The 27760-nt window shown below is 32.8% G+C and overlaps 2 protein-coding genes across 3 annotated transcripts in view; one reads left to right on the top strand and one right to left on the bottom strand.

Moving 5' to 3' along the window:
- LOC132749825 (protein LSM14 homolog A-like) overlaps positions 1 to 1722 on the bottom strand; it is a 29596-nt gene extending 27874 nt beyond the window's left edge. For both annotated transcript variants that reach the window (XM_060739729.1, XM_060739730.1), the window contains exon 1: positions 1583 to 1722. In XM_060739729.1, coding sequence (XP_060595712.1) covers positions 1583 to 1703 — 121 coding nt within the window. In that variant the 5' untranslated portion in view covers positions 1704 to 1722. The remainder of the gene's footprint in view (positions 1 to 1582) is intronic.
- LOC132749824 (transcription initiation factor TFIID subunit 4-like) lies at positions 1702 to 27760 on the top strand. Its single transcript, XM_060739728.1, has 14 exons — positions 1702 to 2895; positions 10948 to 11118; positions 12009 to 12264; positions 14955 to 15085; positions 15758 to 15847; positions 16426 to 16569; positions 16936 to 17159; positions 17866 to 18035; positions 19836 to 19966; positions 20354 to 20479; positions 20927 to 20983; positions 21575 to 21676; positions 22356 to 22406; positions 23161 to 27760. Exons 1-14 carry the CDS (start codon positions 1702 to 1704, stop codon positions 23269 to 23271), a joined length of 2958 nt encoding a protein of 985 aa, XP_060595711.1. The 3' UTR covers positions 23272 to 27760.

Raw genomic sequence — 27760 nt, 5'->3', positions numbered from 1 at the left:
TACTGGTTAAGTAAAGCGTATTACAGATTGATTCCAATTTTTTGAACGGAAAAAATTTATTCGAACACACTGACGGTGCATGGGCAATTATTTCGTTGAAAAAATATTCCGTTAGAAACTTCTGGACTCATTTAAACGCTTGCATTTGAATTAGCCAATCAGATTTCGCGCACTTTATGGCGGCCATTTGTATATCGGCTGTACAAGGAATTTAATTTAATGAGAGGATTTAATAATGACTTTTCGGATGTGACAGTTCAATTATTTTGTTAAAAGGTATTCATTTTTTAGTTTTGTTCATAACTAAGTCAAAATTAATGTAAATACTTGCTGTTTTAATTGTTTAAATTCATTAGATCTAAATCGATGTCTAATGTCAATTTTTTTGCTACACGATTTTGCAAAGATCTGTTAAGACCTAACGTAACATGGAAAATGAAAAATGTAAAATATCAGATTAATGAATGATAAATATGAAATAGGTTACGTATAGGTCTTATAATTAGGACTAAAATATTACATGACAAACATCACTGATATATAGTTTTTAGCTTTGGATTAAACGGTTATTTACAGACATGTCAAACAGGTTGAAGAATTAGGTCACGCCATTATATCGATGCATTGTGAGAATCGCTCAGTTAGTCAAAGTTTTGGTAGTCTGACCCATCTTTATGCTATATTTTTCAGTCAATTAGTCTGAATTAGAATCAAAGATGTCTGTTTTAAAATGTCAGCATAAATTTAGGAACTTTCAACAGACAGTAAATGTGTTTTTAATAAGAACACACTATTTATAAGTCTTTTTATTATCTAGCTACAAAGTCTGACGGTACTGGAAACATGTTTTTGACCATTTTTACGGCACAAAACAAATGCGAAAGATTTTCGTGACACTGTTGTAAATGTTAGCAATCAGTTGCTAGTGCATTTTGCAAAAAAATCGAAAGATTTGTAAATAGATCGATACAATGCATAGCACGACACAATGGGGTTCCACTATAAATGCAAAGCAAACATTTTCCTTCATTGGCTTCAATTTCACATTTTGACCAGTTTATGAAAATCATCAAAAATATGAACACTGGAATTATAATTAGTAATTGACGCTTGCAGACAATCTGCTTAGAAATGTTCCAAATTCCTGTGTTATCAACATTTTCTGAAATTTTGAAAACAACTTTTTTTTTCGAGGCAACCATACTTCTTTATTATTGGTTATGTTCTCCCCTTGAAAAACAGTTCTCAGATGCCTATTTTAGTGCAACAGCTTGTTAAGTCTTTATTTAGACTAACCAAACAGTAAGAGACCAATGTATATCAAATGGTGTAAGTAAATTGTCATTCAAACCCAACATACTTATAAGCAGAATATGTAACAAAAGATTTAACACCACTTTGTTTACATTTTTTCACATCTTGTAATTGCACAATTTTATCGGTAATTTTGGCATTTAAGTTCAAATTTCTATGTTGAGAAGAAAGATAAGGCTATTTGTAAAAGTCATTGCATATAAATATAATTGCATAAAGTGTATTCAATCCAGAAAGTTATATATTTGCGGTCAGCTAATTTTAGTACCTTTAGCAAGAGCGACTGTAGATTCGTTCGGATCAATGGTGTATAAAATGCCTTCATAACGTATTCCAGCCTTCGATATAAGGCTAATTTTACTGCCGAGATATGGGATTCCCCCACTCATGGCTTACATACAACCTTCTTACAAGGTAAAGAAGGATGTCAGCGGATTTCTCTTCGACCCAGTTCTTCTCTCTCTGATAAACTGTTCAAAATGGCGTATTCCACCGTCAGATGGCGCTGATTCGTTTTCCTTCCCACAGTCCTATTGTATGCGCATGCTCAATTCAGTTTACAAAATTCTGTGCAGGGAAATGGCGGATCCAAACCCGCTAGACTCATTTTTACATTCAGAGACAGATGAAAGTGTTGTTAACGCACTTGTTGCGTCATTAGAGTCGAGATTAGCATCCCCTACACATAAAGAACCATCCCCTTCGTTACCAAATCCGTCCGTCAACAGCAATCATGTCAGTAACGTCTCTTCAATTCCAGCATGCACAAGTGCTCAAAATAACTCTGTGCATTTATCTAATGACAGTGGAAATACTAATAATTCTAATGCAAAATCGGTGATAAAAAATGATAATCAAATACTAGGAATTAATTCTATTCATACAAATTCACCTGTTGCGCTTGTACATTCACCTGTAAACTCGCATAGAACTGCATCGCCAAAACCATTGAACAGTGTAAACAAATCCTCATCTCCAGCCATTCAAGTGATAACACCACCACAGAATCATGGAAATCATTCAGTGGTAACCAACCAACATGTGAATCGTGCAACGCCATCCCCATCAAACGCTATTTCAGTTAATAATATAAATGTAGCGCAGTCAAATTCCAATATTATTATAACTAATTCTGCAGTTATTCAAAATAACAATGCATTAAAACATGTTAATCGGACTTCACTTTCTCCAGCTCCGCAACAGATAACAACTGGACAAACTGGTGTTGTGCAGCCAAGTCAGACAATAGTGCGGAACAGTCAGGGACACTTAATAAATTCAAATTCTCAGCAGTTGACACAAAAAACCAATGTGCATATTGTTCATAGTGCTAATGTAACTTCAATGATAACTCAGCCTGGAACTAATCCTAGTGTGATAACTGTGCGAGGACAAGTTCCTTCATCTCATATAACAACTGTAAGACCTCAAGTAGTGACTACACATGTTTCAAATTCACCATCACCGCGACCACCAGGAAGTGTTAGAATTCAAAATAGAATGCCAAATGCACCAATTAGAATTGCTTCATCTCAACCAAATCAGCAGATAAATATTGCTCCAAGACCAGGAGCACATCCTGTGAGTTTGACTTTTATACAAATTTTGATATTAATAAATATAATATTAAAGAAAAGAGTAAAATTCAAGTTAAACTGTGATGTTTTTAGGGAAGTTATTTAAGATGTAGGTATATTTTTCTATCCGGTATGGTTAAATACAGATATGACAAACATTATAAGTAAGAATACCAAATACAGTAAACTCTGCTAGTGGACAGCTGAATATGTTTCGCTACATCCCTTCCCACCAATTTGAAAACAGGGGTCGTGACTGTGGCAACAGAATCGTTATAAGTGGCATATACTATATATATATATAGTTATAAGCGATACTGTTATAGGTAGTTAACTGTAACATTATTAGTATATATATATATTGGTAATATCTCTGTGTTAAAAATAAAAACCATTGGTGATATGTTTATATGAGGCCAGCCTTAAAATTATCTTTTTTTCCCCTCCCCTCCCCATGCCAAATTAGGTAGGGTAGGTGGCTAGGTATATTATTTTTTTTTAATCCAAAATAAATAAATAAATTTTGAAACTATTTTTCTATCTTATGTTATCTATAGGGATTTCAAAACAAATAGTGACTGATTAGCATCTGTTTACAGTTAGAATCAAATTTTAATTAGTTTGTATATTTACAATTTAAAAACATGAGACAGATATAAACATGTGACTTTTCTATGCAGACTCTGTCACTCTGCCTTCGTGTTTTCATTTTTGAAAAAAAATAAATTTTTTTTCTTTGTTCGTCAATAAAATATTTTGTGTAGCTGTGATTTTTTGGATAGGTAGCGGAAGGGGAGAAAAACAAATATATTATTTTTATTTAATCTTTCTGCTATATAGAATAGGACTTTTGTTACAAATAATGGCATTATGGTGCTAACTTTCACATTTTAAAGGGAGTCTGACCCATACTCAAAAGAAAAAGACAACACTTTTATTTGTAAATAGTGTTTTTTGATTTATTTAAGTTGAATTATTTTACCATCAGGCTTCGCGAAAGTTGCCGGACCGTCGGACATGTCCGGCAAAAATCAGGCCGGTCCGATATTTTTTTTCGGAGTTCCGGACCTTATGTCCGGTACGAATACCGGGATATATCCAAGACCGATCAAGACCGAGTTTTCTCCCTTGAATAAAAAAATGTAAAACGAGTTTTGATTCGCCGTTTAATTATAAGTGTCCGATACATACGACTGTCAATAACCAAAATGTCGGTGTTACTACATTATTACGCTGGCGCTACGCCCGGCAAAAATCGTAAACTATCCAATGAAGAAAAAAAAAGCGAAACAAAAGGAATACGAGTCCAGGCGCCCGCAGAGAAGATTTGTGGGTAAATGGAAAAATGGCCGCTTCAATCATGAATTAATGTTTTGATTTCCAAACAGAGTCCATCCACAGGTGCTTGAAACAAACTTTTTAAAGTTTTATATGGGCTATAATTACTATATATCTTTATATACATATATAGACTGGTTATGTAAAATATTTGAATATGTGACTAGCGCCTGTGAGTCCATCAATCTGGATAAACTAATGTTTTATTTAAGGGAATAAAATTGTGTTGCAAATCTTTAAAAGATGTTATGTCTTTAAAAAAAAACACCAAGGTATTACCATATACATATATTTGGGGGAAAAAATTCGGTCAGACAAAAGTTCTTTCGGTCAGACAAGAATTGAAAGTTTGTCTGACCGAATGTCAGGCAAATTTTTCAGCAGTTTCGCGAAGCCTGTACCATGAGTCTAATCAGCTAAAGCCTTTCTAAGTTTTCACCTTTCACAAAGGACATGGGTAACAAGAAAAAGACAGGCCCATTCAGCTCTTAGGGGAATATAAAATACGCATGAATTAGAGTTTAGATGACAAATTTATGTCATCATCACCAATCAAAACATTATCAAAAGTGCTTATGATTCTTTTATTAACTGAAAGTTATAAATATTACTACAGACCAAAGAACTTTGAAGAAGAGAAAGCATCCTCCTGATTAAAAAAAATAAATAAAAATCAGCATAGCTGAATTATGTGACAATTTGTCTGTTTCCCTCAGAAATATTATGACATTTTTGCTGTTGTACTTTTTTAATTGTTTAATAATAGTTGTTTTTTAAATACATGTTTTTTTAAAAAATATTTTAATATCGTTTTCGCTAAAGATTTCATCAAACAGCCTGAAACAACAAATTTAAAATTATAATTCACGGCACTGTCAGCTTGTACTAAGTTGTAGCAAGATACATGTAACAACTTTAACACAAAGTCTTAGGCTAATTAGCAGTAAGTCTTGCGTCAAACAAACTGTGACCCTAGAAAAGTTTAAATAACATTATATTTTGGAGTCTAAAATGAAAATTTTATTTTACAGAGCTCTAGATAAGCTTTCAGAGGTTAGTGGGATATACCTGTCCCTATCAAAATTAATTAGGTACATGTATTTAAAATTTTCAACTTAGTATTAATCTGTTTAAAAATTTGATTGGTTATTAGTTATGACAGTATTAATCTGTTTAAAAATTTGATTGGTTATCAGCATGCCCATTCACGCACTACAATGCGTAATTCATGCACAAAATTCTAGATGCACGCATAAAAATTGTAAGCAGGGGGTACATGCACGCAAAGTATAATCGTCAGAATGAATGTTTTGGGTAGCCTAACTAAATGTCGTTGCCATCTACCAATGGTTAGGAACAGACTAAACCTGGCCACAATTACATGTCTGCTTTCAAAGTCATCTCAGCCTGATACATAAATATTTTAGTCATGTTTTGATGTCACAAGTACTTTCCTAAGAAAAAAAGAACGAAACAGTTTTGGATATTTACAACTGCCTAAAAGTATTTTGAGTTCTCCAGTTATCAGCAAAAAGTTAGTCACTTGATTTTTTAACAACTACCTTCAATTTTGAGCATATGAAATGAAAATATAAATAATTGAGATTTTGAAATAAATGTACATAATTTCGGATATACAAAATTTTGGTTGTGGGTAATAATCGTATGGACTAAACAAAATACCAGTGATTGTAATGGCTGTTATATTGTTACCTTAAGTGATGAGTTTGTGTCTGTGTTACTGGGTAGTAATACTAAGTGAAACAGCTGTTCATTTATATCAAGTTGACTAAAATGTTCTTACAAACAAAAACATGTTTAAACTTATGTGTACCCCTAGATTTTGAAATGTACCCCCAATTTTCAATGACAGGGGGTACATGTACCCCTACATTTAAAATTGAGTGGGCATGCTGGGTTATTAGTTATGACAGATTTGTAGCATATTTGCCAATTAAAGAAAAATTATAAACCATTTTGTAGGAATTGTTTATTGATGTCTAAGGTGCTAATAATGCCACTTCAAACATTTTCTCATTAATATTATATAAAATGTAAAGATACATTAAATAAAACAAGGTATTGTGTTAACTTTTAAAAAGAAATCTCAATTTTAGCATTACACTGCACTTCTTTTTCCAATAAGACCCTTTACCAAAGTTTTAAAAAAATCACTGTAAAGTTGTTCTTTTTGTTAATTGACAAATTTTGTGTCAGTCTAATGTCAGTTCATTGACTTTAGCAAAGGGTACTATACCTAATCCGAAACAATGACAAACTAGATAGACTAACTCCTGTTGATTTTTTTCTTTGCAATAAATCATCAAAAAGTTCAGCAAATGCTTGTGAAAATTTAAACAGCAAATTTTTTTGTGACTAATTCAGGGTTCTCACTAGGACTTTAAAACATGGAGTCCATGGACTCCCAACCCTGAAAAAGTTGGAGTCCAAAAGCGCGTCACAATTGATATGTTTACAGATTAATTAGTCATTCAATGTTCACAATAGCATTGTTGATATTTTGAATGTTCAAGAGACTTCCAAAGTAAATAGTTATTCAAAAGAAACTCTGAACTACATAGTATAATTATTGTTTTGTTGTTAATATTTATTATGAAATTATTTAATTATAATGCATCAACCCATGGAAAAAATTTTTTTTTTCACTTTTATACCAAATCAAATTTTTCTCTGGTTAAATAAGTCCACTCTTAAGACAAAAAGTTTGTATTTGTTAAAAAAAACGTAAATGTTACATAGGTGTAACTATCATTCACAATCATTAAGTTGCTCGGTTTCGACATTTCGCCTTGTAGCCATGACGTGAGCGACATAACAATTTTACAGTAAAAATTGATGTTCACAGACTGAAATCATTCAAAACTATGATTAAGTTTTTAATCCTGTCGCTGAACATTAATGAAATTGATTATTTTTAATTGACTGACAGTTTTGTGATAGCCGTGAAAAATCCATTGCACATCGCCTTTACTCGGGTTAAAAACCCACCATCGAAGTGCATCGTGTATATCAATTAGGGAAGATTGCACGCGTTTAGATAATCGGGAAAAAACAATCTATAATTATCGCCAAATCCCGTATTAAACTCGCAAAACTATCACACAATTATACCGTTTCGGGCCGATGCTCTCATTATTTACTGTTTAGAGTAGGCGGTCTATCGCTTTGCTTACAGGTAGAAGGGTAGTATAAAGCGACGCTCTGATTGGATAATGATAATTAGCGGTCGTCATATGGGCGGATACAATCTCTGCTCTTTACATTGCTAAGTTATTACTATTTGGGAATTAAGATTTTATCGGCGATGTTGACTTCTCTTTGATCAATCGGGAGAGCGAAATTGGAATATACACGGCGAAGTTATCGCCTGAATCGCCCTTCCGGATGAGCCCTGATGTATATAGGCAGCGTTTAGCGGAATGAATAGGAAAATCGTGTACAGATTCACACAGTGTGTAAGAGATTCATCCGATCGACGATTATTTTAGCAAATATCTTCAAAAGGGGGCAAATTAAAGATCGACATTTAAAGATTTAATGTTGATTAAATAATAAAGAAACAATTCATTCGCATGTTTGGCTTGGAAACCGAGAATTTTTGCGAAATTTTAGGGTTTCTGGCGAACTTGAAATCGCCGATCTTCGGGATCAATTTTCGGATAGTGAAAAGCGTATGTTTTCATGGCATTTCGGCACAATATCTTAAATTCTTAATACTCTTATAGAAAGTTTTTGCAAGAATGAAACTAAAGCAAAATTGTGCCTAGAAAATGCCGAAAATATTCGACAATCATTATTATGCCGAAAATATTCGACAATCATTCAAAATTACACTCAATTGTAATTTGAGAAAACAGTCTTTAAACTTGCGGCGTAAATAGTCGATAATTTTATCCTTTTGTCTGTAAAATTTGCTAATTTCCAATCAACTGTTGATCAAAGATATAAAATTATCACCTCGTGATATATCTGGTAATTACATGTACTGTACAGCGCGTGTATACATTAGTCTGATCACTATTGCATGATAATGATCGGAAAGCGTTATCGCTGATTGGCTAATTGCTTCACGGGTCGATGTGCATAGGACCACCTACCTATAGACTGACGCATTTGTGTATTTGTGGTTGTAAACAATTGGGAATGTTTATGCGTCCCCGGGCAAAATTAAGCGTACGTGGAATCCTTGCTCTGAAATATTTGCGTCCGGCTGCAATAAACATGCGTACCGGGACGCCGAAATAAGCATCCCCGAGAACCCTGTAATTAATCAGTTTATAATTTTGTTATACAGTCAACTATCGTTATCTCGACATCGTTTTTCTCGATATTTCGTTATCTCGATGAAATTTTAAAAGTCCCGATTTTTTTCCTTCTTTATCTATATTGGAAATATTTGTTTATCTCGATATTTCTATTTCGATATTTTCAGTATCTCGATGAAAAATTTCAGCCCCAACAGTTATTTTCACACTATTATCCTTTGTTTATCTCGACTAATAATTTTCTTTCGTCTGTTCCCTTCAGACGTGTGAAAAACACAATCTAGACGATAATTGCTCAATTACAGCGCGTGTCATAATGACAATTATGTTTGTAACAAGTTAAGCTGTTTTTATAAAAGTTAATCTATTTAGTGTGTTGAATGACTTATGTTCAAAATGAGTGAATTTTACATTCTTTTTAGATTCTTTTTAAATATTCGAACACTGTGTCAGTTCATTTTGACTTTAAATGTAAATGAAATAGTGAAAGTATAGAAACACTATCGTTGCAATATTGTTTCACAACATCAACACCAAATCAATCAGCGGTCGAACAATCTTGAGAAAGACCCGATAAATAACCCGGGAGGATATCCGAATCAACCATATCCGATATCAGATTCACTATATTGGTGTATTACTGAGTAAATCTCACTATGTGTTTTTATCACAGACACCCGTATTTCCGCTGGTTAACATCCGCCAATGTTACTTTGTCAAATATTGACTAGGCCTATGAAAACAAGATATAGGGATATTATAGTTTATTTGACATAAGGTATGCACATGTCTTTTGTAAAAATCAGTTTCGCTTTGTTCTAACCCTAATATGTTTATCTCGACATTTCGTTATCTCGATATTTTTTGGACGGTCCCAATGACTTCGAGATAACGAGAGTCGACTGTATATAAATATTGGCATAATTTCGCCTAATTATCAAATTGACAATTTACTCAAGTAATTGACTTATTATGCTTAAAATTCTACAGATGGTATAATTTTAACTTTTGGCTTGAAAGAAAATTTAACAACAAAATTGATCTGGAGTAAGAATTATACCCCAGTATATTACTTTGGTGATATTTTTAATGCACACTGTAAAACACATATATGCATTATATGCTGAAATTCTGAGTGTTCAATGATTGTAACTGGGGTGGATGTTATGCACTCTTTACATCAGAAATTTCATTTATAGATTATAGACAAGAAACTGCTAACATTTAATAATGTTAGTTAAAATCAATTAAAGTAATTGATTATAGAATAAAACCCAGTGTTTCTTTCCAATTTTCCATCCTTTTGCAAATAGGTCTGGGGCCCTTTGAATTGAGAAATTGGTGCCATAATGCTATTATTTTTGAATATACAATGTATACTTACTGAATGTCCAAAACTGCATGAAAAGAACAACAGAAAGACTTGCACATGCATTCAGGCAAGTTAGTTAATGCCCAACTCAACTAGGGCAACATATTTCAGGACCCCTGTTGTCTATGATTTTTTATTCAATTTTCAAAACAACCTGTTTCTCTCAGAAAAAGGGAAAATCTGACAAATCTAACAAACATGAGAATGCTACATAGTCACACATTTTACCAAATTTTCATAAATTGCAGTACAAAGCAGAGGCTGTCTATAGTGACAGCTTTCTGTCTTTCATTCCATTAAAAGTTTTCAGCTAGCTGCTGTTTTGTCATTGATCAAATGTGTGCACAGTGGCATTTTAAGGGAAAGATAAGCATTTTCAAAATCAGCAATACTCTCCCATGGAGAAGTTTTACTTTATCATTATTCAATTAATTATATATTTTTACATTCATTTTATGTAACTAACAGTAACTTATATTTCATAACCTGAAGATAAATAAGGCAGGGGTGAAGAAATCTCATGCCTGGATCAGTAGAGACTAGTACATTTTTAAATATGGTTTGTAAGACTCACCTTGACCAAATTATATATGCTTATTCTGTGTTAAAAATAAAAGATTTTTTTATATGGTATAACTTACATGCACTGCAGTTAGCTTAAAGTTATCTGAATAATGAAATAGTTATGGTTTTTAGCTCATCTCTTTCAAAGAAACGAGCTATTGAGATGGCTGTAATGTTGTTGGCAAAAACTTAAATTTAATGGTAGCCTAGTATTCAAATATTTTAGAAGTTATCAACATATAACTTGGAATACTTGCTTATCATCATATAATGACAAAGTGCAGTTGCATGACAAAGTGCAGTTGTTACACAAGGGTCATTATTCTGAAAGCAAAATTTTGGAGTTATGCCCCTGATTGACTTTTTTACAGACAAATGTTTTACACCACATACAGTGCTCGTTGACACACAGTACTTTAGAATAACCTGGCAATATACATCAAAGAAGAATGTTTTAATTTGATAACAACAGTGAATGATATTATCTCCATTTCAGGGTACAATCACATTACCTCCAGGTATTGTACCAGGCCAGGGGGCGGTACTCATGAAAAATGAGCAAGGGCAGATTGTGATAGTCCAGCCTGGCTCACTTCCAGGCCATAATCCAGTTTCTTCAGTAACGATCTCAAGCAGTACAACACAACAGAAAGTTCAGTATGTTAGGGTAAGTCTCTTTAAACATTGAAAAATTTAAGCAGCATTGTTAAGGTGTGCGACTTGACAATCTTCGTACATGTTTGTTAAGTTTTTACGTCAATATTTACATGTTTTGTGGTCATATCTCAGCAGTGGATCCACCTGTAATACAGGCTTTCCTGGATAACTAACCAGTAAGTATCTTTTTCTTCACAAATGACTGATTTTTAATCCAAAATCGATTTTTGATCAGCAGTTAGAGACAAATGACCATAAAACTCAATGTCTGAGATCATTTGTCACAAAGAAATTTCTACTCACCCAAGAACAGAACCTGCACAACCCTTGAATAACAAATCCAATGCTCTCGCTATTGAGCTAAGCAGGAATACAATTGATAATACATATTAATGCTGATTTATAACTTTAACTTTAACGAGAACAGTGACCCCAATTTTTTTTCGCTTAAAATGTTTCTGTTATCATATTCTAACAACATGCCAGGTTTAAAGAAATTCTATTTGAACATATGAAAATTCCCAAAAACGTCTTTAATTAACATTTCCAGAAATAAGCAAGTTATAGACAAAGTAAGGTAATTAAAGTATACCAGATCCTGCTCATATCATGTTGTGTCCTCTAGAAAAACATTTTGTCACCTTAGTGCAGTAATGGGTTAACTCCTTATAAATATAACTTAATACCAGTTTACCCGTTACTGCACTAAGGTAACTATTTATTGAAAAATGTCTAGTATGCATAATTATAACTTCATAATTGTAGTTGAAAGTATAGTAATAGTTAATAGAAGAAAAAAATCTTAATTTGAGCAAAGACCTCTAATAAAAATGTTTAACTTGTTTATATGCATGTACATGCCATTTACTGATTTAAAACACTTTGTTACCTTTTTTCCAGCATCCAAATACTGGAGCCGCTCAGAGATTACCCAACAGCCAAATTCTAACCATCCAGCCTGGGGCACAATCTCAGCCCCAGACTGTGGTGAGACAGGCTGTGCCAGCCCCTGTAAATGCATCACGCACACAGCCTGGTATCAGGGTTTCTATGCCGGGAAGTTTACAATCTGTTGTAAGAACAACTGCACCTGGAGGTTCAAACACTGGTCATTCTCATGTTGCAAGTTCTGGTCAACCATCACCAGCTGCTCAAGGTAATTTTCAGTGCTTTATTGATCATTTATTCATAATTATAGTCAGCTTTTCTATCACAGCAAGACAGCAGGTACAACATATCCTTAATACACTACACATCAATTTTTAATCTACAAAGATATTAGCATCTTCTCTTGGTATTACCTTGGATTTTACTGAAACTTACTCCAATTTCTTGATAATTATTGGGTAAGAAATGTTGTTTTCTATATAGGTCAGAGCTTTTGTCACAGATATTTTGGGAAATTCAAGAGGAAAATTTTTATTTTTATCTAAGTGGGAAAAAGTTGATTGCGTTTATAAAAGCAAACAAAAAGTGCATATTAAAAACTAAACAGTCTCTTCATAAGGTCATCCTGGTATGTGTATACATATAAGATTTTATCAAAACATTTAGTTGTTGATTGGTCAGTGAAATTCTCAAGAAGAACACAAACCATTCTTTATATTTGGACATTATGATCAGATAGCATGGGGGGTAGGGTGGGGGGGGAGAGGTATGGTTATTTACAATTAAAAAGTAGTGTTTTTCACATTTATTTATTAACTATTTGATCTTTTTTGTTTATTATACCCCCGCACAACAAAGTTGTAAGGGGGGTATACTGGAATCAGCTTGGCTGGCGTCCGTCGGTTTTTTTCTTGTCCGCCCAATAACAAAAGAATCCTTTGACCCACAGTCTTCATATTTGGCATGGAGGTTAGTCATGATAAGTAGAAGACCCCTATTGATTTTGAGGTCAAAGGTCAAGGACACAGGGTCCTTGACTTCAAAAAGCTTGTCCGCCAAATAACATAAGAATCCTTTGACCCACAGTGTTCATATTTGGCATGAAGGTTAGTCATGATTAGTAGATGACCCCTATTGATTTTGAGGTCACCAGGTCAAAGGTCAAGGTCACAGGGGCCTTGACTTCAAAAAGCTTGTCCGCCCAATAACTTAAGATTAGTAGATGACCCCTATTGATTTTGAGGTCAAAGGTCAAGGTCACAGGGGCCTTGACTTCAAAAAGCTTGTCCACTTTGAGGTTGTTTATGACTAGTAGATGGCCCCTTTTGATTTTAAGGTGACTGTGTCAAAGGTCAAGGTCACAGGGATTTTACTATAATAAGCTTGTCTGCTCAAATGCTTAAGAATGCCTGTCCGCAGTGTATTGATTTTGACATTTTCACATTTGAAGCATGTAGAATACATAACTTAGCAATGCACTGGCTTAGTAACCTCAGATTTTGCAGGGAGGTTGTCTTTGAGCTCTCAATGGTCACTGTTGATTCTGACAAAGTGGTATGCGGGGGTATTCACGCCATGACAGTGGCAGTTCTAGTTTGTATATCAAAAGTTGATTCAGTACAAATGTTCTTTAACTTTTTAACCAGGTTTTCCGAAGGAAAAAACTGGTTATTAGATTGAGGTATGTCGGCGGGCGGGCGGGCGTAAACAATTTCTTCTGTGCGCAACTCCTCCTACATTTTTCAACGGATTTTGACCAAACTTTCACAGAAGCTTTGTCATCAAGTGACCTGGCGCATATTGTCGGGGTTTTGTGATTGGATAATATTTGACCTAATTATGGCCCTTTGTTTTTTTTCCTTATATAGAATATATAGTGAATAATTTCTTCTGTGCCCAACTGTTCCTACATTTCTCAATGGATTTTGACCAAACTTTCACAGAGGCTTTGTCATCAAGTGCCCTGGCGCATATTGTCGGGGTTTTGTGATTGGATAATATTTGACCTAATTATGGCCCTTTGTTTTTTTTCCCAATATAGGATATATAGTGAACAATTTTCTGTGCGCAACTCCTCCTACATTTCTCAACGGAATTTGACCAAACTTTCACAGAGGCTTTGTCATCAAGTGCCTTAGGGCATATTGTCAGGGTTTTGTGATTGTATAATATTTGACCTAATTATGGCCCTTTGTTTTTTTTCCTTATACAGATTATATAGTGAACAATTTTTAGCATGCGCAACTTCTCCTACATTTCTCAACAGATTTTGACCAAACTTTCACAGAAGCTTTGTTATCAAATGCCCTGGCGCACATTATCGAGGTTTTGTGATTGGATAATATTTGACCTAATTATGGCCCTTTGTTTTTTTTCCTTATAAAGATTATATAGTGAACAATTTTTACCATGCGCAACTTCTCCTACATTTCTCAACAGATTTTGACCAAACTTTCACAGAGGCTTTGTCATCAAGTGCCCTGGCGCACATAATATCGGGGTTTTGTGATTGGATGATATTTGACCTAATTATGGCCCTTTGTTATTTTTCCTTATACAGAATATATAGTGAAAAAAAATTTCTCTGCTGAACTCCTACATTTCTCAATGGATTTTGTTCAAACGTTCACAGTAGCTTTGTCATCCAGTGCCCTGCCGCATATTGTCGGGGTTTTGTGATTGAATAATTTTTTATTTAATTATGGCCCTTTGTTTTTTTTCCTTATACAGAATATAATTATAGTGAACACTTCCTCTGTGGCAATTCCTCCTACATTATTCAAGTTTTACATTGCACATAGTTACATTGTTTGTTGCTTGTATTTGTATTTCAAATACAACATATTTATCTACAATGGTGATAATTGAAAACCTGGTTTCATGGCATTGCCATGTTTCTTGTTTGTATATATAAATATATATATAATAAATAATATTTTATGAACTGCCATGTTACAGCTGCACAACAACAACAGATGATAGAGAATGTGAAGAAATGCAAAAACTTTCTCTCCACCCTTATAAAGTTAGCCGCTAGTCAGCCGGAGGCTACTGTTAGTAGTGTTAGAGATCTCATTCAAGGGCTTATTGTAAGTTGTATATATCAAATAATGTCAAAACCAATCTACCCAGTCTATTAACGTTAATAAGATAAGAGCTTGTAATTAAGATTCTGCAGATTATCATATGAAAGCACATTGAATAAATATAATTATTCTTACCTGGTAGCCATTGCCTTTTAAAGATCTTGTAGCCAAGCAAACGAGGTCGGATTCAACATGTTAGGGAGCTATCCAGCTACCGTAAGAAACGTCGGTGGTTCTACTCAGGTGCCCGTTTGTAACAGAAATACTGTAAAATGGGGCACCAGTAAAGCTGCCATATTATCTATACTGTGCTGGTGTGACAAAACCCAACCAAGTAAATGCCTCATACTACTAGACTTTGAGTTATACACCTAGTTAGAGTATTATCACTAATTGTAGTTGTAAGGAACTTTCTTTCAGGCATTGAGTTGTTATTATTCATTTGCAAATAACTGCTACAAAACAATTTTCAAATTATCACATCTTATGTAAACCCACACCTATCTGTGACAATCATTATCAATTCCAGTAACTGCAGACATTTTACAAAATAAAAGCTCAAAAGGTCAAAATATATTCCTTTCTAGTAAAAATAATCAGAATTTCAGAAATTGTACATTTCTATACAAAATGCCTTAAGGATTTGAAAATAACTGGATAATCTTGATATTACAGGATGGTAAGCTTGAACCTGAAGTTTTTACAGAGAAATTACAAAAGGAGTTGAAATCCTCACCGCAGCCATATCTTGTACCATTTTTAAAGGTATGTGTATATTTTTATCATCATCCCTCATGTATTTTAAGATTAAAAGCTATGATTTTTGATATTTTTCCTCTTATTTACAATCATGTTATTAAGATATACAGGAAAGGTATTTTAATTGTTTCTCCCTTATGATTTGCTTTGCAATTAAAGAGGTTGGTGTTAACTGTTTAGCTCATTAAATGACAGCTGTTGATTTGTTCAAATTTATAATAAGAGTAATATTAGGAATACATCCAACTTCAATACCATAATACTTTCTACATGCATCTAGTAATTAAATAAATTTGGGAAAAATAAAATCTAATAAGAAAATATTCAAAAAAGAAGATGTTTTTTTCAAAATTATTTTGATATAAATTAATATAAATGTGCATTGCATCTGAATTATCATAATGACTTATTATGACTAAATTATGATTATAGTTTTCAATACAAACAAAACAATTCATCACTTCAAAGGAAAAGTTCAAAAAAGTGTATTGACTTAATAGCAAATAGTGTAGACCATGATCACATAGTACAGATTTTTTGAAAATATTTGAAATATTAATATCTTGTGATTTGTTATATTGTAGAAAAGTTTACCATTATTACGTCAGTCATTGTTAAACAATAAGATGACGATAGATGGGGTAAAGCCGCCACCTATAGAAATTGTCCAACAACATCAGTCAATAGTCACTCAAAGTCATGTTGGACAATTGTCGTCACAAAATCAGGTATATTTTTTAAAACAATATATTAGTGCATATACTAGCTGCTGAATTAAACTTCATCAGTTGATCTAGATTCTGCAGAGATCTAAAAAAAATCCACTTTTCTGCTCTTAATTACACTTAGAAATTAAGAGAACTCTGAAGTAGAAATATGTTGCCATCATATTTGATTCAGAAGCTACTTGTCCTGCAGGACAAGTGACACTGAAAATATTTTTTGATGCTTGTTCTAACAATTGTTGCCTATTTATATGTCACATGATCAAAATAATTTATTTGTGTCATTTATAGCGTTTATAGACTGAATGGTCGTGGCCCTTATGTTGTTTATAATTTTCTCTTATTTTCACCTGTTTATAACTGTTGTAGGTTATACCAAAGGTTGGAGGTCAGTTTCATCCGAAGCCAAGTGTTGCTCAGGTAACCATGGGAACAGGGAAACCATCAATGACCAAGCAGATGAACATGGTGCACAGCAATATCCCTAGCACAGTTAAAGCCTTTCATTCTCGGGTAGCTGGCCTCACACCTAGCTCCAGCCCCGGGCCATCACATTCCCATAAGGACACTAAACGTGTAAAAGAATCATTTAAGTAAGATTTTTTTTGTTTAACTAAAATGATGATTATTTTGATTTGATGATGGTAAAATAAACCATATTTTTTCTTGGCAATCTCATTTTTGCAGTCTGTTTATTGCAAATGTTAATGTTATCAGTATGGGAATATCCATACATGTGAACCCTCCCACTTTCAGCGGGAGACTCCCACTTTCTGCAGCTATATTTTCACAGATTTTTCTTAAGGGGTATTTTCACAAATTAAAGAAATCTCCCTCTATTTGATGTCAGAACTTTCTTCTTTGTTTATTGCAAATTTTAAAATCTCCCTCTTTTTGAAGAAAAATCTCCCACTTGTTCATTGAAAAAAGTTCACATGTATGAATATCCTCAATACTAATGAAGTTGTAAAAATAATAAAGTGATAAAATATTTATATTTTGAAATGTCTAAACTAAAAGTGTCAAATTTATGGAAGCTACTTATGAAATGTAAAATAACTAATGCATAATTTACATTAGGAAAATCCAAGTGTTTAAAAACATTATTCTTTTTCAATTTATTACATTTCCAAAAAGTTTACAAAAATAATGCAGCAGAGTGGAATATTAAAGCTGGATAGGAGCCATATGACTGTGATAGTGTTGGATAGCTTAAAACCCAACAAACAAATTACAATAAAAAGATACATGTAGGAGAATTAAATAAATAGAAATGAATATTCAAATTAACTTTTATAGGGATGATGATGACATTAATGATGTTGCTACAATGGGCGGAGTTAATCTGACAGAAGAGAGTAGAAATATCTTAGCAACAAATGCTGAATTCATAGGAACTCAAATTCGATCTTGTAAAGATGAAGCTTTTCTTTCCCAGGGACCTTTAACAAATAGAATTCATGCAATAGGTAAGTGTTTGAATATCTCTGGCTATAGTTTGCAGTTCAATGTGGATATGGTAACTTCAAACAGACTATGAATTTTAAATAACTTGGCACAATTGTTTGTTTTAATAAGACGATGTGTCATGCGCAACAACCAGACCCCTACCTCCGAGGTCAAGGTCGCACTTGCTCATTCAAGGTCAACATTGTTTATTTGAGGGTATATGTAGTCCAGTCCAAAACTTTCTTATCTTCGAAGGGATTTTGTAAATACTTGCCACAATTGTTTACAATAATGAGACAATGTGTCATGCACAAAAATCTGTCACCTACCTCCAAGGTCAAGGTCACACTAGGAGTTCAAAAATTAACATAGTCTGTAATAGGTTATATTTTGTGTCCGATCTAGAACTACAAGAAGTACAACACCTGCACCCCTACCTCCAAGGTCAAGGTCACACAAAGGTTAACATAGTCTGTTATATGGTATATTTTGTGTCCCATCCATATCTTCTTCATAGATCAAGGGATTTTGAAAATACTTGGCACAAATAGTCACTATGATAAGATGATATGTCATGCGTAACACCTGTGTCCCTACCTCCAAGGTCAAGGTCACATTAGAGGTCAAATATTTACATAGTCTGTTATAGGGTTTATTTTGTGTCCAGTCCGTAAATTTTTCATAGATCAAGGGATTTAAAAAATACTTTACACAAATAATCACAATAGTAAGACAATATGTCAGGCGCAAAACATGGGTCCCTACCTCCAAGGTCACACTTAGAGGTCAAAGATTAACATAGTCTGTTATAGGGTATATTTTGTGTCCAATCTATAACTTCTTCATAGTTCAAGAGATTTTGAAAATACTTGGCGCAAATTGTTACAATAATAAGACGATATGTCATGCTAAACACCTGCACCCCTACCTCCAATGTCAAGGTCACACTTGGAGATCAAAGCTTAACATGATATAGAGGATATTTGTTTAGTTCAGTGTAAGATCGGAATATATTTCACCGAGTGAGCACCAAAAGGTATATTTCACGAGTGGCGCAGCCACGAGTGTAATATGAACTTTTGGTGTTCACAAGGTGAAATATATTTTGATCATACACTAAACTAAACAAATTTTCTTTTTATTATATGCAAATAAACGTTTTAAAAAGACATTAAACCTAATACTGAATGAAATGCGCGCCAAATAATAATACAACGTGACGTCATTCATGACGTCACGTCATTAAGTTGGTACCCAGTACTGTGCACGCTGGTATTTCACTGAAACAACGTAAGGGGCTTAAATTAAGAAACAGTGAAATTATCAAAGTGGTAATTTCACTGTTTCAAACAGTGAAATTACCAGTTTTATATCACTGATATATTTCTATAAACCACCGAAAAGCATGTAATAAAGATTTTTTAATTCTGTGTTTCATTTTATTTCTTTAATAAATTAATGGTTGCATTTGAAGATCTAGCATTGATCATAATTTTGGACTGAAAGTCTTGAGATCCATACCAATATCTTTTGAAATAGCACAATTTTATGTGTCATATAAAACTTCCATGAGGCGGGGGACATTGGTAACTCTGTTACAAATTCTTGTTATTACAAGAAAGGTACACGTTGAAATATATAAGCTCCCAAGAAAGGTAGATAAGTATAGTGATCAGAAGTAACAGGTGCTTGTAATAGCAAGTCATGGTACCATACAGATTGAATTATATTGGCTCACAAGACAGGATAAGGTGATTTTGTTTATCTACTGTGTAGATAATATGGTGCAAGTTAAAGTATAGTTCATTTTAAAATTTCAGCACGTAAACATGGTTTAACAGAAGTTCCGACAGAAGTAGTTAACTTAGTATCTCATGCAACTCAAGAAAGATTACGCCATATTGTAGAAAAATTATCAACCATAGCTGAACAGAGAACTGAGATTTACAAAGTAAGCTCCATTCTTTCCTACATAATATCTCCAAAGATTGTTATGGATAGAGATTTGCTATGCATTGCTCATAAATGCTGTGGTTTAAGAATATTGCTGAATAAATTAAGATGTTTGTATTTTCGACAAACATATTTATTCACAATAACTATGTATTAACAAAGAAATAGATCTAATACAAATAAAACCTTTCCAGAGTTTGTGGATCTACTCATGTGCCCTGCTATACATGAAATTTTAGAGGGATTTGCAGCAGGGTGATTGTAAACAAGTAAAGCTGAATTTATATAAGCTTTATATGAATCATTAAGTTACTCGCACTTGTATGTATTAAACATGATAACCTGTCGGGATAGTATTTCAACAATCAACATTTGTATATTACAGATGAATGAGAAGTTTGAATCAACTCTAGATGTAAGAGCTCAGTTAAAGTTTCTAGAAGAATTAGATGTTTTAGAACGTAAGAGGCATGATGAGCAGGAGAAAGAAATGCTCAGACGAGCTGCAAAGGTATGTCTCTATCACTATAAAATTTCAAATTATTAGCTTCATTATTCTACGAATAGAGAGGGATATTGTACTCGCAGTATTGCACTTTGGTTAAGCTTTTGTGTGCAAACTTGTTGCAAAGCTACTGAAAGGAATTTGTTGAAATTTCACACACTTATTTGGGAATATAGTAGGTTTTGAGGGTAATTATGTAATGTGTATAATTGACAATTGACTTAGCAGTTATGTAACAACACTGAATCTTGCTACAAAAAGAAAATATACTTTTGGGTCAACTACTGCCATTATTTATTTTTTATTTAATGGCCTGTTTAAGGAGTACACTTATGTAAGGTATCATCTTGTTCGATAAACACTTTATGCAAAGTCCCTGGAAACCATTTTAATTGATGTTTTTAGGGTTTTCTTGTATAATTATTTTCTTTTATTTTTCTTGTCAAATTACAGAGTCGTACAAAATTTGAAGATCCAGAGCATCTAAAACTGAAGCAAAGGGCCAAGGATGTAAGTAAAAAAAGTTTGTTGAAAATAATATAAAACATGTTTTTTGTACATCACAAATATTATTTAGATTTCATCAGTAAAGCTGTAACATTCAAACATAGTGTTCTCTAAATTTCATCTTATTTTAAATGCTATATACAAACTTTACCGTTAACCTTATGGAACCTTTATTGAATAACCTTTGTCACCAGTAAAGAGTCTGGCCATACTGCACATCCATGCAGTATGGCCAAGTTGTATACTGTTGTTAGTTCAATTTTCGTATTTTGATATTGGAATTCCCATATTTCCAAATGGACTGTTGAAAGCTCAATGGAATGCAGATTCATTACATAAATTGAACATGTTAAAGAAAGTAAAAAAGTAATGCTACTGAATGAGGAAAATAAGTTTTCAAAACAGTTATGTAATATTGATCTATAATAAGTACAGAATACATCTTCTGTTTAGCTTAATTGCCTAATAAGTATATTTAATATACTCATCTATGATATACATTGTGTTACTCTGTTTAGCAGCTTGTTATGAATACAATTATGTAACTAATTCTCATAAAAAATATATGGTTATAAATATTATATATATTTACAGTTGCAAGCTGCAGAAATGGAAGAGGTTCGGCAAAGGGAGGCAAATCTTACAGCTTTGGCTGCTATTGGGCCTCGAAAGAAACGGAAACTTGATGAGGCTTCGGTTAGTTTGACTTATTTGAATACTATAAAAAGAATTGAGTATGATAAGTCTTATTTTTGAATAATGAATCTTTCCAATTTTTGGCACTGAAAAATTAAGCCCTGGCTTTTCTATTGCTTGGTCAACTGCTCATAAACAGTATCTCAAAGAAATCTTTGGTGTTTTTTTTGGTGTAAATAAAGACAACCAGACTGGTCATAAATAGCATGAAATTTTTTATTTTTATTTTGTGTGTAAACAGGGACAACCAGTGACACCAGTGTAGCAAATGGATAACCAGTTTGCCGATTTACATAAAACTGTAAATAGTGGAAAAATCCATTGTTTCACCTGTTATCTGTGTAGTTAATTGTTATTTCAGGTACTGTTAGGTCTATAACTGAATACATAATGAAAGGATTTTATTCAAACTTCATACATTCGATGATCTCACCTACTGAAAGAAATAATTTCAGAATTATACTGTTCTACTGATATAATTTTTACAGCATTTCTGATTTTGTATGGTTCTAAAGAATTACACGTATAAGCAAAAAGTGAATTATTTGCAAATATAACCTTTTTTACAGAAATAAGGGTGTCCAATTTGATACTTTTTTTAAAATACCAGAAATAGGTGTAATAACCATAAATTTACATTTTGGGTGTTTTATATATGTTATCTTATTTTGTTTTTCAGAGTAGTTCTAGTAATGTACCAAATGGCCCATCTTCGTCCAACACTAGAACTGTAAGTATTTTGATTTTTTGCACAGATCATTTTATATCTGAAATGTGTTTTCTTTCTATTTTAATAAATGTTTGCTTTTCTGAACAAAATATCAAAGACTTTGATTTAGGAAATAGATTTTGAGAGCATTCTTGTAGAATAATGCATGGTTCGAGTTCAAATGCGTAGGAATATAATCAGGAAGGCAGACAGGTCCGAGTGATTAATTACAAAGCATTTGAACGATAAATAGTGCATTATTATACTATAATGCAAGAACATATAATATCTGTAATATCTACAAAATGGATACTACATTCAGCATAGAAGTTATTATCGAGACGTCATTTGGTTTATTGATGTCATAACTGACGTCATATGATGTGTAAGCATTCGTTTTTTATGCTGTGCATATATCCTGTAATAATGCATTTGATTGCCCTATCTGTTTGATAGGGGAATAGTTTGATGCTTGTTAGAATTATTCATTAAAGAATTTTCTATTGGGCTGTATAGGATGATATACAGTTTCAGTTTATTAATAAATATTTATGAAAAAAGTGTTCATATGTATCTTGTTATAAATTCTTTTTTGCAGCAATGCATTGTACATAGATGTTTCTGTTTGTTTTGATTTTGTTGTTATTTCTTGTATTTTAGTTGGTTTTTGGTTGTTTTTCATGTGACAAAACAAATATGTTGTTAATGATACTTTTAACAGAATATTTCTACCAGTAGAAATTAAATTATATGAATAAACATACGTTTATTTCAGGCTTTACGACCAAGAATTAAAAGAGTGAACCTCAGGGACCTGCTGTTCTTAATGGAACAAGATAAAACTCTCAATAAATCAAACATACTGTACAGAACGTTCTTAAAATGATGACTGTTACAGAAAAATACAGTGTGTGAAGTGCTTTAACATTACAAGTGGTATATTAATTACCACGATAACACAACAATAACAACAAAATACTGTGATACAGAGAGTAGTAGGAGAAAATGTCACTCAGCTTATTGAGTGTAGTTACATGAAGTGTTACAGTCAAGTCAGTTATTGAAAAAAACCTAAAGGCAGCTGATGTACAGGCGTGACTTGGATAACTGTTATATAAGAGAAACTTGCTTCCATGGAGCATTCTATTTAAAAGACTTGATTATGATTATTAAACATCTGATGTGAGGTTATGGCAAAGGAATTCTAAAACCCTTGCTATGGTTATGGTTATGGTATTAGCTGAATGTAAATTCCAGAAACCAATTTCATTGACGGAATTAGATGTTTCTGGATTGTCTACAGTGGCAGTGTAGCTGAGAAAAACCCTGGGATTGATGTTAACCAATTAATGTATTTTATTGTTATGTCGGTCTTTCTAGCTGTTGTTCCAGTTACCTGGTATGCTATGTGAATCCGAAAATATTTCAAAGGGACAAGTACCAGCAGGTATTGAATCTGATAATGAGTACTGAACTAGCCGAAACTTGTGCCGAAGAAGTTGTTAGATAGTCTATTTTTAGCTTGTCTGTTTTGAAGGAAAATCCAGATGTTATGATCGATGCGTCATAGTTGTCGCATTGGTGCAGAAACTTAAATGTAGTCCATAACTCAAAACAGTTTTAAAGGTATCAATATTTTCCATGGAATGCTTGCTTATCATGACAAGGTGCAGTTGTAAGAAATGGGATATAATTCAAAAAGCTTTATTCTTGGAGTTATGCCCCTTTTAACTTAAATTTTTTATCAAAAGTGGTTACATTGTACTTTAACACAAGAGCTGAGCGTTAGCACTGTGTGCAGTGCTCTTTTCTAGTCTGACTTCAAATTAAAAAAAAATCCAGATTTTTTCTAAGAATGGAGGGTCCAAGCTAGAGGTTAGTCTAAAATGGAAGTTAATCATTGTTGACTTTCTGTTGTACTTGAATTAAGCTGACAATATGCTTTGGTTATACATTCATGATGAGCTTTTAGATTTCCAGTCCATTGATAATGTTTCACTTATTCCTACATGCAGTTAATGGGTATTAAGAATTCTTAAGGTTTTCATAGTAAAAAAAGTAAAGGTTATAAAATAGAAATGAGTAAGCAGTACAAGCCTGGAGCTTGTGTTTAATATATTTCAGAATATAATGTGTTTTAACAGTTGAATAAAAAGTCGTAGAAATGTATAGAATGGTTTGTAGTTTTGTAAAAATTGTGATCTTGTTAATATTTCTACTTAAAAGTAGTTTATGGTAAATGCAGGTTCATTAAAAATAGTTTTGGCAATTAATTATGGAGATAATTATGTTTGTTTGTAACTGGCACAACCTATTGTAACATACTGATAAAGTTACATAATAATTGCTTTTCTACCACAGACAATGTTCATACAACAAAGATTCTGAGGGTTATTAAATGAAGTTGAAATAAAGTTTCTGTTTAAAGCAGCATGCCTCCAAATTCATGCAAATTTTTGTGAAAAATTATGAAAAATGCTGTGTAGTGAACAAAGAAAGTAATAAATACATTGCAAACAGTATTTACAATCCACATTCATTATTAAAATAGGGTTAAGATATGCAAAAATTGCCCATATCGCAGATAACCTTAATTTTTTTCTAAATCTTTTTACTTTTCATAAAATTGTAGTATATTTTTTTCTCTCAAGTTTGATTTTCTTGAAATATTTTGACTCATCTGGAGGCATGCGGCTGTAAGGTTACATCATCACTATTGATTTCACTTCACCATATATATATTTTAATTGAAAATGAATAAACAGAAATTAGTAATAAAATCAAGATATTAAATTATAATATCACCTTCACTTGAGATTTGTGCCTATGAATAGAAAGTAGGTTACAAAAAAAAGAAACCAAGTGCTTCCTACATAGACCTATTAAATTTTGTTCTCGTTTTAACACCTTAACCTGCTGGCAGCAGGGAATCTACCCATCCGACCAAGATTGGCACATCGGTGCCATCTGCTTAAGGTCTGCATCGTTCATTACTTACATTTCCCAAAAAATGATAAATGGTTTTATCCAGAAAGATACATGGAAAAGTTTTGTGTTTAGCTTTGTAAGGGGATGGTTGCAAACAAGATGAGATTTTCTAACGTTAGATGAACACAATGAAGTGAGGTGTATAAAATAAATCATTTACATTCAGAATTTTATTGAAAGAAGAAAATTATATATATGCAGATACATTTTAACATTTTGTGTTAATTTGTCATAAATATATGTGTTCATTTCTTTATTATTAATATTATGTTTGCAAATAATTATATCTGTTAACATTTTCCTGTTACGGTACATTTTATGGGTGGAACATTTCATATTATCATTTGAGCCGCGTCACGACAAAATCAACATAATAATGGGTTTGCGACCAGCATGGATCCAGACCAGCCTGCGCATCAGCACAGTCTGATCAGGATCCATGCTGTTCGCTATCAGTTTCTTTACTTGTTATAGGGTCTGTAAGCAAACAGCATGGATCCTGATCAGACTGCGCGGACGTGCAGGCTGGTCTGCATCCATGCTGGTCGCAAACCCATTATGTTGGTTTTGTCATGACGCGGCTATTTACTTTGTTTTCTCATTATCAATTCATATTTGTGGTTGTCTTGTTAATGATGGAAAGTGTTTGAATTTTCACTACTAGGTATGTGTTAAACTAACATAATTTTTTGAAACAATTGGTTGTTGATTTGATATATATTAACGTTTAATCTTTTCATTGTCTTTTATAATAGAATTTAAAGGTCAAACAATGGGAAGGTTAAACAGTGGGATTTGAAAACTGCTGATACTTATAGATATATAATTTAGAAGAAAAGAAAGAAAAAAAACATAGAAAAAAAAGTATAAATTTGTTTCTATTGTTTGTGATAATTTTTCACATAGAGTAAGTTTTGAAATATAATATTTTTTTTACAAGATACCAATGAAAATTATCGAGCATTATTTTCACCAAAAAGATTTCAGCTAGGTTTCTGACAAATAACCGTAGCAGTTTTCTCGACGTATTTCATATTTAGCAAGTTCTCTCGTTTATTGTACTGTCATGTGACAACTTCTTCTCTTACTTATGACATTATGTGCAATTTTTTTATATCATAAGTTATATAGATACTGAATTATTAGTAGATAGACATACACTTAAAGAGCACTGTGTTGTCAATTAAGGTTGGTGTAACTGATTGAATGGCGGAATTTTTTTGTAATGAAACCATACACATGGCTTTTTGGTAGGATATTTGTTGCACTTTTGTCTAGTGCTGGAAATACTAGCAATGCATATAGATGGCATGGGGTATTCGGTATTTCTGTGCCAGGAAACGAATTTTCCCCCTGCTTTCCCTGGCTCTGTACTAGAGGGAAAGGTTTTCCAGCAGGTAGTGTTTAACCATGCAAGTGTCTACAAGACTGAAAACCCAATGTGGATAGGCTTGTTATATATATTTACTATTTCTTGTGATTCGGTTATGTGTGTATTTATAATTTACAGTAGATTTGGTCATACTCGTACTGAAACCTGCACATGATTATTAATTTTATCAGAATAAGGGACAATAGAAAGTACTAATTCTTACAAAAGCATCTCACCTCTCAACATTATTATTATTCTTATCAATGGTTTTTTCTCTCTCGCCCTTTTGGGACAAATTTGGGTCCACCCAATTTGGAATTTTCCAGTGAAATAAATTTGGGAGAGAAAAAAGCAGTTGAAGTATGAAATTTTTAGCCATTAGGAATTTTTGGATTCACCATTTTTGGGACGAAAAGGTAGGCATTTTGCTATTGGGATGAGGCCTGAAAAAAATAAAAAGTTTCAACATGTACTTTGTAAAGTTTAATTCTTTAAACATTTGAAGATAAATAAAGACGATATATTTTATTTCCTTTCTACATGATATGAAATCAAATCTTCAGTTGCAGCCTACTTGAAATATGTCAGACAAGTTTTTAATAAAATTTGATGATATTTCAAAGGAGTCTTGTAAAGTTTCAATTAGACAGTGTCTTTTTTTTTTTCTTACTATAAAATCATGTTTTCATTACATGAAAATGTAGGTATGAAGTTATTCAATTCTGGTGTTTTTCTTTCTGTTGACGTTTTCCCCAGTGGAATAGCATGGTATTGCATATTTTATACTTAATTTATAATCGGGTGACAATTACATTGTTAAGTAAATGTATATTTTTGCTTTGTTACAGACATGTATTTGTTACTTCATGTTTTCTTATGTTGTCATTTTTTCATGAAATAGTTTAAAATGCTGTGAATAAAATACTTTGTACAGATTGTACAGTAACATTAATACATATGACTTTTCATACAAAATAGAAAAAAAAGTAATTTGTCTATTAAAATTTTAAATGAT

This window comes from Ruditapes philippinarum, unplaced genomic scaffold, assembly GCF_026571515.1.
Source record: "Ruditapes philippinarum isolate M1 unplaced genomic scaffold, ASM2657151v2 ctg2085_1_1_1_1, whole genome shotgun sequence".
Classification (NCBI taxonomy): Eukaryota; Metazoa; Mollusca; class Bivalvia; order Venerida; family Veneridae; genus Ruditapes; species Ruditapes philippinarum.
Note: the sequence above shows the minus strand (reverse complement) of the source record. Positions and strands in the feature narration are given on the sequence as shown.

Bases quoted from the DNA above. Each gene is read 5' to 3' on its own strand.
- LOC132749824 (XM_060739728.1), top strand. From the start codon at position 1,702: ATGGCTTACATACAACCTTCTTACAAGGTAAAGAAGGATGTCAGCGGA. The intron at 15,086-15,757 runs GTAAGTTGTATA...TTGATATTACAG, and splicing joins ATCTCATTCAAGGGCTTATT to GATGGTAAGCTTGAACCTGA. The intron at 21,677-22,355 runs GTTAGTTTGACT...TTTGTTTTTCAG, and splicing joins GGAAACTTGATGAGGCTTCG to AGTAGTTCTAGTAATGTACC.